This window comes from Dinoponera quadriceps, unplaced genomic scaffold, assembly GCF_001313825.1.
Source record: "Dinoponera quadriceps isolate SergipeBrazil2010 unplaced genomic scaffold, ASM131382v1 scaffold1565, whole genome shotgun sequence".
In the NCBI taxonomy this organism is placed as follows: Eukaryota; Metazoa; Arthropoda; class Insecta; order Hymenoptera; family Formicidae; genus Dinoponera; species Dinoponera quadriceps.
The window spans coordinates 2857317-2870860 of NW_014556124.1; the positions used below are offsets into that span (position 1 = coordinate 2857317).

Below are 13544 nucleotides of genomic sequence, written 5' to 3' on the forward strand. Positions count from 1 at the left end.
TATTTCTAATATTATTATTTATTTTTATATTATAATTGTTATTTTTTATATAGAATCAATTAACTTGATATTAAATAATTCTGATTAAGAAATCATGGTGATTTTTGTTGACATCCTGATTGATGTTCCTAGTTGATGTTCCTAGTTACTTTTAACATTCGATCGTCGAATGCTTGTAAACGAAAGTTACTCTAACCTTAAATGTCTCATAATTAGGAGAGTTACCTTATTGAAATTACATCTTTGATTTATTTTTATTTATTATTCTTTAGATATCACGGGATATAATATCGTTTATTCAAGGATATATTTGTGAACGCGAGTAAACTCACTTGATACAGATTGAGGCTCAAGGAACTCACTAAAGTAAGTACCATAAAAAAAAAGGTATATTCAAAAGTTCCGACAAAATATTCGGTATACCTTCAAAAAATAGAAAAACATGATGACATATATTACTTTTAATTATTAACAATAAAACACCAACTTGATCGCTTTCCGATGAACGTCCACAGCAAAAATTATGCCATTGGATTGCTGTTTCTCCCAGCCAACTTTCTGTTGAAAATTGTTATCTATTGCTCGTTCCATGCGGTAACTAAATATTTTATCGTTATAGTTTGGTTTACCGAAACTTTTACAGGTGAAAGTCTATTTTCTATTTAAATAGAAGAGAATACGTATACATTTTCACATTGCTCTAACCATTTCTTACCTAGCGATGCTAAACATTGCACAAATATATTCGATAAATACAAGAAATGTTGTTCCAGTACCGAGCGTCGTAAATACTCCCACACAAAAGGCTGCAAACATGTGCAGCGGAATTAAATAGTTATATTTTTCTGAATTGATAAAGTATTCAGTCGCGATCCGCTCCTTGTAACGTCGATGGGTCTCATTTCTAACAGAAAAGACGTGGTAGAACCGCGGCCAGATTGGTTGAGCAGTAATAAGGAACATGCTACCAAGCACTAAGAATATTTAAAAAGGCAGTTATATAATCTGTAACATTTTACGACTTAAAGAAATACTGAATTGTTGAATATTCTAAATTTAATCATCTTCTTATTATTTCACTGTTTTGTATTTGTGCGTGAAAGTAATTGTATAATTTCAAGTCTTTTTATTATTTGAATTTTCAAACGATTAACAAGTTTTGACCAATCGATCTTACATGTAATTCCGCTCGTGTAACGTTTTGCCTTGAACACATATTTTTTAATAATGGCAATTTCGTTCTCGTCTTTTAGCTCTTTGTAATCATGCCAGAGTTGCTCAAATAATCGTATAATCTGTCGTACGAACAGTATTTTATGTTTTTTCTTACTCCCACTTTTTTGAAATTATCACGGTAAGCAATGATTTGTTTAATAAGAATGTTTATTTATACGGTAAGCAGCGATTTGTTTAATAAGGATGTCTATTTATACGAATATAGAGAACCACTTACATGTTGAGCGTTAATGTGAAATGAATTATATAATATCAAGTAGCATATAAAAATTAATGCAACAGAGAAGACTTTGATGACAAAGCTGGGAGTACAATCTGTCGTCACTAATACTGTTAACTACAAATAATAAATTTGCTAGGTAGTAAAAAACGTCCGGTAATCATTCTGGTTGTGCTCAGGACATCTTAGAATACGTCCCAGGATATTTCGAACATATTCGAGGTGATTCTGAAAAGTATCTTGTGCTATTTGAGTTATTAAAGAAAGCTCTTGCAAAATTGAAGTTATGGGTCTTGATTCGAGTAACAAAGTTGTTATATGGATTTGCTCTAATATAATTACTTATTCTTCATGCATTATATAAGATAATTTGTGTTTCTTTTTACATTGAAAAAATAAGACCGAAACATCTGTAAATGCAACCTTGTTTTAAATGCAATTTTTATAAACTCTACATGTTGGAAATTTTTTTTTTGCGCACTTACTTCCAGCGCTCAGCTTTTATAGGCTTGTTTATCTAATTTTGATTTTTATTCTAAAATCGTAATTTGTTTATTTAACATGTTATTTATTAACATTTTTAAAGTTTTACCTGTGCCAGAAGAAAGCTCGTCAATATACCAGCACATAAGACATTTAGAAGTCGTGCGACTTTCCTTCCCTGGTAAGGCCATAAGCCAACTACGATTAAAAGAATCCGATTGATTCTTAAGTCCTTATGCCAAGAGATCATTGTTCTATGAGCACCGGGACACATTTAAACGCGCAGATGCCGGCCAATATTTGCTTATTTTCTCCCCTTTATAGTAACCTATAAAACATGCAATTGTTTTTCTTCTCTCGTGTATATAACGAAAATTGTTCAGTTTTATCCCACGTAGAATTATGCAAAATGTCATTGTGAAGTCGGAGGATATTCGCTATCGAACAATTTCGGCAAAACGATAATTATACAATAACATTAATGCCGGAGGTACTTCGACGAACGTTTCTTTTTCCTGAAATGACACGCATAAGATAATTTTGTGATCGTTGCCTTCGCGCAAGCGTGGTTGTCTCTTTTTTCGGCTCCGTTGTTTCACGTGCTTCATTGTAGTGTGTACAGTCGTACGTGACGCACGTTCAAATATTCCGGGAAAAGTTGGTCGGCCTTCCTTGCTATCTGCCTCGTATCACCTGTGAAATCATCGCTAAAGTATATTGTATCATATGTTACAACGAAGCTTTACCAATTTCTGAAGGCAAACTTGACTTGATTCAAGATTTGATGATATTTGGTTAGACATATTATTTCTTTGCAACGTCATATTTATTATAATATGTTTATTGAATATCGTATATTAAAGTATAAAAATTAGTTTTTAGTATTATTTAAAATAAAACGTGACGTATATAATATGTTTATTGGATATCGTATATTAAAATATAAATATTAGTTTTTAGTATTATTTAAAATAAAACGTGACGTCGCGGTTCGACACAGAACTGCAAAGGGTTGAAGCACAAATATGTCCAGACTTAGAGGTAGAGATACACTGATTGACAGTTTAGGATACATTTCTCTTTTAAGCTATCTTTGGATGCAAAACTGCAATCTGAATATTGTGACTATTAGTTGGGGTTTACTGGGCCGATTTTAAACATTCCGTATAAAAGAAGCGTTATTCCAGTTCCGAATGACGTAACTCTATCTTTATATACTCTATATAAACGGCAACGAACATGTGCAGCATAATGAAGTATATACACTTTTCTGAATTGACAAAGTATTCGTTTGCATCAAACCTCGTGCGATATGGACTTCTAATATGGACGTGTCTCCTTTAGTAATATTAAGATGGAGGTTACATCAGAGACCACAGTTGCAGAATCAGGGAACCTACGTAACCGATTACTAAGAATATTTAGAAAGACAATAAATTATACTGTTGTTAAAGTCGTGTTGTTAAAGACGAGTATGAAATCATACGATTTGAGTTAAGTATAATTTATATTATTGACCAGAAACTCATGTGCACACTTTGTTCAAATCATGTGTTATTCAGTCGAAGACCTATGAAATAGGTTACAAATGCAATTAATTTTATTCTTTTTCTTCTTTTATCGTGAACAGTGCTAAGATCTTTTATAGAAACAGGTATATTATAATTGGTGACTTTTCGTCCTAAGTTAAATAAATGTGAGACATTTTTTTACGCTTTGCTATTATATTCCGATGTGATGCTATGCGATAGATCATTGCTTTTTTGTTGCGTGGAACACAAGACGGTGAAATAAGACATAGCTGTACTCATCATCTGTAAGAATAAATTTTTTGTGTCATATTGTTTTAGGTATAATGCAATGTTGAACATATCCTAATAAACGATTTATTTTTTACCGAGGCGAAGGACTCTAGAGACGCTATAAATAGACCACTAATATTCATGGTAAGAAGTTTAGAGCCTTTTTGTAATAGCAGCAGTATTATTTTTTGTACATGTAACGGTGCTATGTACCAACGAATATTGTATCTATGAAAATATGATTAAGATAGAGATTGATAATTTTATTAATAAATTTATAAAATTGATAAAAAGTTGAACGAATTGAATTGATTAATAAGATTGCCGTTAACGGAAGAATATTAATTAAAAATATTAATTAACCACGTCAATTTTTCTTTTTTTATTTTTATTCTGATTATACGTGTAAAAATATTTATTTTATTCTGATTATACGTGTAAAAATATTTATTTTATTCTGATTATACGTGTAAAAATATATAAAAACGAGCATCATGTAAAATCTCTTACGCAGTGAGGAACACATGATTATTGTGATCTATAACTTCTTGTCCCATGTAGTTAACTAGGAACATGAGTATAAGAATGCAAGCCGCGTACGCAAGATATAACAAGAATCCGGCGACATCGTACTTGGAGGAGAATATCTGAAATAACTACGTTACGGCTGTGGTAAATTTGTTAGAAGAATGTATTTCAGATATATCTGTTTTACGAAAACAAATTTTATAGAAAAATTTTTTGGTATAAAATAAAATACATAAAATAAATAAAAAAAATACATTTTGCATTAAATATCTTATTTTAATTAAACGAACGAATTAGGAATTAATATGATGTGAAGTTGTATTCTTCGATAATTCACATTACATATTTGATGTTAGTGAATCTATCTATTTCTAAATTTATTGTAAGTTTGACGCTATGACATATGATAATATCCGCGTTCAAAATTACGCTTATAAACATGAAACTTTTATAATTCGACTTACTCGATAAAGACTGAAGCTTAAGCATATTTGAAAAGCTATCAATGTTAAGAAAAAAAACACTCCAAAATTGGACATAAAAACTGTGATGAACCTTTAAAAATATGAACATTATTATTATTATTACACAAAATAAATAAAAAACTTACACAAATTAAATAAAATATTATATGTTATTACATAAATATCGTGGAATAAATACGAACTTTATAGCCTTGCAATGAATATCCACGGCACAGATAATGTCTTTACATATTATTGTACTTTTCATCCGATCAGTACTTTTATGAAAATTAATATCTATTGAATGCTCGATACGATAACTATAAATAATCATTTTTCAGTAATTATAATTGTTAATTTAAATTTTTTACAGATAACGCGCACGATTCTATTTAAGATCTCAACGTGATAAAGAGAATAGAAAGAGAAATAGATAGATAGATAGATAAATAAATAGAGAGAGAGAGAGAGAGAGAGAGGGAGAAATGTTTGGGCGATTGAGAAATCCGAAAACTCAAATCTGAATAGTTGTTATCGTTCTTTTATTTAATTATTTACCTGGCGATTCTGAATATTCCGCACATGTAATTAAAGTATTCTAATAAAATCGCTCCAATCGCGACTGCCGTTAATGCTCCTACGCAAAAAGCTGCATTCATGTGCAGCAAAAATAAATAGCGATACTTTTCCTTATCGACAAAGTACTCGGTCATAATTTGCATGGGGCGATGCATTCGTGATCCATTTATGAGCGTGGAAACAATGATGGCCCGCATCCATAATGGTTGGACAGCCATAATATATAAGATGAGAATCACTGAGAATGTTAAAAAAAAGTAATTACATGAAAATTCCTCTATTTAATTTGTCGAATTACTAAATTCCTTTGAATGTACCGGTTTTATATATTTTACAGTTTTATACTATATATATATATCAGTAATTATACTATTTCCTTGGTAGAATTTGTCAACTCTTATCTATCGGACGTTTGATTCTTGGATTGGCAATATCACAACAAACCGATTGTAATTATTCTAACTGATTCTTGCCTGGGCACCGTAGGTACCGCCTGTGGAAAATAACACGTCGCGTTCGGAATTTGTCAGCGGCATAGACGCATCGAAGATACCACATGTGAGAAGCTACTATCTGATCACTGTGCGACATTGATTCAAGCGCACTTAGCTAACGTAAATTGCCTAACGCAACGTTAGGCTGATATCGGTGACCAGTATTGCATCGACATTGATACGTAACATTGGGCCAATCTTATCATTAGGATATTCTGGCAATACTGGACCGAGAGTTGGGAGCCAACTATGGATACTACCCTTCTTTCTAAAACCATACATGGATTGTATACGAACTGTTTCTCTATCAAAAGTTATCGTATTCTGGTTTCTTCAATAAGTGTGGAGTAAAATGCTATGTTTTAGAAATATCATTGTATTAATAACATATATACTCTATTCGTCACATACGTTTCATTACACTTTTGTGTGCAAAATTTTGTCGATGAAAGTATCGTGCGCATTTATCTCAGGTCAATACGTGGTAAATAGGGGACGTAAGAGAATTCTAATCCACTTTTGGAATTTCTCAGGTTGACGTCATACCAATATGTATCATTAAATTTCTGCAGCGTTGATTGCAACTTAATTTACATAGAAACGTATATAGTAATTGAATCAATTTAGTCTTACGTGTAAGCATAATTGTAAAACGTTTCCCTTTGTATCCGTACTTTTCAATTATAGCGATTTCATTCTCATTCCGTAATTCAACAATAATTTGTTGAAACTCCTCCAATAAGTACTTCATCTGTTTTGCCAATAATATTTTACTCCTCCTTGTTACAAAGTTCCGAATGGTTGTGATGTTAGAAACTTCATTTCCAATGAGAACATTCACGTGCAATCGACGTAAAATCCACGTAACAAAGTCGATTCCACGTTGATTCTACAGATGTTCTCACGGGATTAATCGTAAACGTTTATTGGAAAACAAATACAAGAAATGCTCAACTTACTAATGTAATTTTATACAAGAACGCGTTGTACGAGGTTGTGTAGCCGATGAAAACAAATGCGTTTGTTAAAACTTTGATGACAAGATTGGGTGTGCATTTCGTAGTTACGAATGTTGTAAGCTGTAAGCGAGTTCAAGTTTATTGCTAAATGTGTTTTTAAAAAATGATATCTTTATTACAATATAGTAAATTACAATTCTGAAATAACTAGAGCATTGCTCTCCTACACGTAAGAATAGAAATGTACAGTTATGATATAGCAGAAATTTTTTTATACAGGATGTTTGACACAAGCCGTACCATCTGACAGACATCAGTACATTGAATCTTGAACCTCAGATCATGAACCTGTCGCCAAGTTCACAACAACTATATTTAAACATATACTTGTAGATTATAAACCATCCGGAATAAAAAGAACTTTTACCACTTAATAAGTAATGTGCAAATTTTTAAATTATTAATTAAAGCTTTTATACATGGCCATTTGCAATAATTAATAACTCGAAATTTTGCGTACTTGTTTGCAAAGTAGTAGATAACTTTTTTGTTCACATTGACCTAAACTATAAATATATGACGGATGACACGGCTTGCGTCAGCATCCTGTACATGCATATTATATTATGCCTTTTTTTAAATAATATGATTTTTAACATAATATGATTATATATAATTATTAAAAATGTAAAATATCATATCAAAATTATGCTGTAGTAAACATTAGATACAAACAATACCCATACAGTTGTTTATTATACTTACGTAATGATATAATTAAAGTGATTCTTTTACCTGAAATATGACAAAGCTGGATAAAATGCTGAAGATAAAGATCTGCTGAAGTCGTACAATTTTTTGTTGCTGATAAGGCCACAAGCCGACCAAGAGCAAAAGAATCCGATTGACGTTAAAGTGCTGGTATCGATCGAGGCAGGTCATTTCTACATGAGCACTGAGTCACGTCTACACGCGGAAAAGTCTGCGAAGGGTGCGCTTATCCCTCTTTTTCGTGTCGATAATAAAATTATACCGACATCACTCTTTCTTTGCATATATTTTAACGAAAACTCTCTAATTTCACGTAAATGCAGTATAATAGAGAAAATGCGAAATATATCACCGTGAATGAACCATTATGGAAATATCGTGAAATAATACCATGGAACCAGCACATTTACAATTTAACAATTTTGCCAAGAAAAGAGTCGGCAGTTCAGTCATCGATTTGACGCTGAATGAAATTACATGGACATTTATTTTTCATCAACTGACAATCGTGACAATTTCCCGATTGGAGACTGCGCAAGCGTAATGTCCCTTTCCTCGGTTCTGTTGTCTCGCGCGTCTCATTGTTGCGTATGCGCTCGTAAGAGACACAAGTTTGACCATTGTGAGAAACGTCGGTCGGTACGTCCTGCTGTAATCTGTAGAAAATCAATTATATTGTATCTCTTAAGAAAATTTTATACTATATTAATTAAATCCGAATTGAATAATCGCTACACACACACACACACACACGCGCGCGCGCGCGCGCGCGCACACACACACACACACACACACACACACACACACACACACACACACATATATAGAGAGAGAGAGAGAGAGGAAGAGAGACGATACGTGCGAAATAACGCATTATATAATAATATTAAAAATATATTCGTTATACCTGAAATGTGATGAAGCTCGCCAAAATGCTGAGGATCACGATTTTTTGGAAATGAGCAAATTTCGATCGCTGATACGGCCATAAACCGATAGCAAGCAAGAAAATCCGATTGATGTTGAAATTCTCATATGGATCATAGATCATTTCCTCTCGAATTTTGAGATGCATTTGTACATAAAGATGTAAGTGAAATTTCGCTCATTTCCTCTCTCAATCGATACGGCATATCATTGTTTTCATTTTTTCCAATGTTGCTTAGTATAAATTGCAATTTCGTGGAGAAATACGTGAAACACTACCATGAAATTGGGACATTCGCGATTTAACATTATTGTCGGGTAATATATTAACGATTAAGCGATCGATGAGACACCTAAAGAAATTGAACAGATATTCTCATTAGACGGTGTACTTCTCTTCGCGAATTTTGCGCAGACGCTTCAGTCCACTGCATGCTTTCGTAAAGTACACACGTCTGAATTTGGACGGGACGATCGATCAGCCGGTTGATATTGTGTGTTACTGTATCAGCAAAGGGATCATCTCTGGTGATGTACTATAGATTGTAACCAGAAGCTTCGCCGAAACTTTCTTTAAAAGTTATTTTTTTTAATGTTTCTGAATCTCACATTTCATCGTCCAGACAACGAAACTCGGAATCTGACTCAAATATGTGATTCATATGTCATTTAGTATGTGATTAATATGTCATTTAGTAACAAAGGTGCTGTTAGGTCCTCCACTGTTTTTATTATTCTCTAGAGAATCGTAATTACAAAATTCATGCTGTATAATTTGTTTTTAACAAAAAATTGACGCAGACGGAGAGTAACTTGCCGCGAATAATAACGTGAAAGCGGACAAACGTAATTGTTTTGAACCGTTAGTATCATAACTTATACTTTTCGACAAATGACAGATACTTGCGTGATCATTTCTGAGTCGAATACAGGACGGTAAAGTAGGATATCGACGTGCTAAATAACTGCAACGAAAAGTATAATATCTTTGTGTCGTTTCTACGAGAATGCTTGCTTTGTATGTGTACACATGGAAACAATATTGTTGTATCAATAGATTTGATTGATAGCATCTTAATTAAAATAAATCTATTGATTTAATAAGAACATCATCGAACTAACGTTTGAATTATTGAAATAATGTGTATGATGTCTATTATTCTATTATTAGTATTATGCTATTAAGATAGTTTCAATAATATTGTTATTGCATCTAGAAGATTTATTTTGACTTTTTCCCTCAAAGTTTTTGCGTAAGCGTGGATAAATACTTGATTTGGCTTCCGAATTAGCGCCATGTTCTTCAAGGATTTGTTTTTGACGTTTCGTGAACATTTCAATTCATTTCTCCAGGGAAAGATGCAACCCGAGGAAACAAATTCATGGAGGATATGGCGTTAACTAGGAAGTTAAATCAAAGATTTATTTTAATTATGGCGCTGTTGACTTATTGATACAGTACTTTTTTCTATATGTATATCTTAATATATATAAAAGATTTCCTACCGTCGAGAAATTTTCCAAGGATGCAATGAATAGTCCACCGATGTTCATGCTGCAGGTCTTGCTGCCTCTTTGCAACATGAACAATATTATTTTTTGTATGTGTAAAGGTGTTATGTACCATTGGATGTTGTATCTACAAAATAATGAGAAATTAATATAACGGGCAACATGTGTTATCGGAGCGTTATAGGCGTGCGTTCTTGTCCTTTCAAATCGATAATTTGATGAAGGCAAGGAGACGCGCCACTAGTATTGTTGCATGTCGCATTTTGCAGACATCTCTTACATGGTTAGGAACACATGATTACTATGATCCATCATTTCCTGCCCGAAATAGTTACCCAACAGCATATACATGAAAATAGCAATTGAGTATATACAGTGTAATAAAAATTCCTCTGTGTTACCGCCGAATGACACAATTTGAAAAATCTGAGACAATTTGAAAGATCTGAGAGGTGACGATTTTAATACGCACAGCTGACAATTAAACGTGCACACAAATGCATTTTATGTAAACAAAATTTATTTCACATACAAATTAAGAGATAAAAAAAATTAATAAGAGAATAATCCACATGCAGCATTTTTTTTTCTTTTCTGAAATTGTGCTACACTATAATTAATACAATTTCAGATACGAATCTTTCATTATTTTCATGCATGGTATTTATGTGTGCGCTTGCGTGCGTGCGTACGTGTGTGTGTGTGTGTGTGTGTGTGTGTGTGTGTGTGTGTGTGTGTGTGTGTGTGTGTGTGTGTGTGTGTGTGTGTGTGTGTGTGTGTGTGTGTGTGTGTGTGTGTGTGTGTGTGTGTGTGTGTGTGTGTGTGTGTGTGTGTGTGTGTGTGTGTGTGTGTGTGTGTGTGTGTGTGTGTGTGTGTGTGTGTGTGTGTGTGTGTGTGTGTGTGTGTGTGTGTGTGTGTGTGTGTGTGTGTGTGTGTGTGTGTGTGTGTGTGTGTGTGTGTGTGTGTGTGTGTGTGTGTGTGTGTGTGTGTGTGTGTGTGTGTGTGTGTGTGTGTGTGTGTGTGTGTGTGTGTGTGTGTGTGTGTGTGTGTGTGTGTGTGTGTGTGTGTGTGTGTGTGTGTGTGTGTGTGTGTGTGTGTGTGTGTGTGTGTGTGTGTGTGTGTGTGTGTGTGTGTGTGTGTGTGTGTGTGTGTGTGTGTGTGTGTGTGTGTGTGTGTGTGTGTGTGTGTGTGTGTGTGTGTGTGTGTGTGTGTGTGTGTGTGTGTGTGTGTGTGTGTGTGTGTGTGTGTGTGTGTGTGTGTGTGTGTGTGTGTGTGTGTGTGTGTGTGTGTGTGTGTGTGTGTGTGTGTGTGTGTGTGTGTGTGTGTGTGTGTGTGATATATTAAAGATATTTTAAATATTACATATGTAATGATATCTTGTTCATATTTGATAGTACACATGGGATGAATCAATGACTCACACGAAATAGATTGCAACTCAAACAGATTACACCGAATAATATTAAAAACATGAATAGTCCTTCGAAGCCGGATATCAAAGATTCGGAAAATCTAAAAGAATGGGATAAAAAATTATTATGAGCATCGTATTATTATCTAAGTACCAACTTCATAGCCTTTCGATGAATGTCCACTGCGCAAATTATTTCCTTATAAATTGTTGTCTCATTCTTCACACTTATTTTTCGTGTAATGTCGTTTGGTAATGCTTGCTCGATACGATAACTGCAAACAATTATTCGTTATAATTATATAGTCTCTTTTTAAACTTCTTCAAGGTGATGATGATGATCCATCAAATACAATTTTCTATATTTTGTGTATAAAAGTAAGCACAAAATATTCTTGTATTCATATTTTTATCGTCATTTTTTTTACTCTTCACCTGGCGATTCTGAACATGCCACAAATATGTTTCATATACGCCATCAACATCGTTCCCGTCGCGATTACCACCGCAGTTCCTACGCAACAGGATGCGTCCATATGTAGCAGAATTAAATAAAAATATTTATCAGGGTCGACGAAGTATTCGGTTATGATTTGTGTCGTGCGACGCGCCTTCGATTCATTCGCAGATCTGACGATGTTGAGAATGCGTGGCCAAATTGGCATAGAAAGAAGGGCGAATATGCAGCTAGCGCTGAACCCTTTAAGAATGTTCAAAAGAAGTAACCGTATTGTTCGCTACTTTTATATATTGGCAAAATATTGAACGCTTATTCGCTTTATATTTATGCTTATTGATTATTACTTATTTATTTCAAGTTATTAAAATTGAATAAATAAACAATAAAATAATTTATGTTAAGGACAAAATTTTAGTGGACTGTTCTTAACATAATATTTTTTTACTATTTATAAGTATTTAACCGAGTTTGAATCACGTTGTCTCTTACACGTAAGTACAACTGTGTAAAACTTTGCTCTGCTTCCGTACTTCTTTATGATGGTGAATTCGTTTTCGTCTCTTAGTTCATTACATATCCGTTGAAGTTGTTCTATTAGATATCCTATCTGCCGCATCAATGACACAATGTATGCCGTTTCGTATCGGGAAGTTCAAAAAGAAATCGCCGAGTAGGAACCTATTTATCGAAATTATTTACATTGCGACTGGTATATAATTATTGTTCGACTTACGGTTTGGCTATTCGCCCAGAAGCAGTTGTACTCAACTACAAATATAAAGAAAAATATCGCGGAGGAAAAAATTCTGATGACAAGCTCAGGTGTACATTCCATGGTTATGAACGATGTGAGCTGCAATCAATTGAGAAATTAAAAACATATTAAATTATACGTGCACAATTTATTGCATTCCTACACGGATTTGAGTGATTGAGTGAGTGAGTGAGTGAGTGAGTGAGTGAGAGAGAGAAAGAGAAAGAAAGAGAGAGAGAAGGTGTATAAAAATATATTTATAATTATAATATTTTAAGTCACAGTCACATAGAAGATTTGGTTCAACTTGGGAATTGAAGAGCCCCGCGCGTTTCTTATGGAAAAGTGACCACAGTCAAATTGCTCCGTTCTGAGATATCGTTTTTATGAATTTGAAAAAATGTTTCCATTGTCACAATCACAAAAAATCAAAGGATAAAGAAATATGAAGATTTGAAGTCATAGAATCTAAATGTCAACATATCTCAGAACAATACAATCTGACTGGACTCACTTTTCCATAAGAAATGTGCAAGGTTTTCATCTTGATTGCATTTGATGGAAACAAATTGTTTACCAGCATTCTGACAGTTTTTATAAGGTTATATCATAGAAGGCGGTCAGTTTGCAATTGAAGAAGACAGAAAATTGAACAGATCTTTTTTTTTACCAACGCAATAATTTAAGTTTATTATGTATTATATTGTTAGTGAAGTTAATCTGCTATAAAAATATGCATAAAAATTCAATATTGAATGATTGAAATAAATATATTCGTCAGAACTTAAAGCAACTGCGAGTAGTAATGACAAGCGACTTATCATGTGACGAAAACTGAAAATATTAATTTACTTGAAACACAACGAAGCTTATCAGAATGGCTGAGACGGAGAACAGTTGCAGCGTAACAAGTTTCGATCGCTGATACGGCCATAAGCCAATCG

At 33.5% G+C, this 13544-nt stretch overlaps 2 protein-coding genes across 2 annotated transcripts in view; both read right to left on the reverse strand.

Moving 5' to 3' along the window:
- The window catches only part of LOC106746659 (odorant receptor 4-like), a 12826-nt gene extending 8510 nt beyond the window's left edge, over window positions 1-4316 (reverse strand). The window contains exon 1 of the mRNA XM_014623455.1: window positions 4252-4316. Within this exon, the coding sequence (XP_014478941.1) occupies window positions 4252-4316 (65 nt within the window). The remainder of the gene's footprint in view (window positions 1-4251) is intronic.
- Window positions 4317-9374: 5058 nt separating this feature from the next.
- LOC106746660 lies at window positions 9375-11871 on the reverse strand. The gene is made up of 5 exons (XM_014623456.1): window positions 11822-11871; window positions 11541-11661; window positions 10256-10401; window positions 9970-10102; window positions 9375-9428 (listed from the first exon to the last, which is right to left on the reverse strand). The coding sequence occupies exons 1-5, from the start codon at window positions 11869-11871 to the stop codon at window positions 9375-9377; spliced, it is 504 nt and encodes a 167-aa protein (XP_014478942.1).
- Between the last annotated feature and the right edge of the window lie 1673 nt (window positions 11872-13544).

Excerpts from the sequence above, each read along its gene's own strand:
- LOC106746660 (XM_014623456.1), bottom strand. The coding sequence starts at position 11,871 with ATGTTGATGGCGTATATGAAACATATTTGTGGCATGTTCAGAATCGCC. Across the intron at positions 11,662-11,821 it reads GGCATGTTCAGAATCGCCAG|TTATCGTATCGAGCAAGCAT; the intron begins GTGAAGAGTAAA and ends AATTGTTTGCAG. Across the intron at positions 10,402-11,540 it reads ATCGAAAGGCTATGAAGTTG|ATTTTTCAAATTGTGTCATT; the intron begins GTACTTAGATAA and ends AAATTGTCTCAG.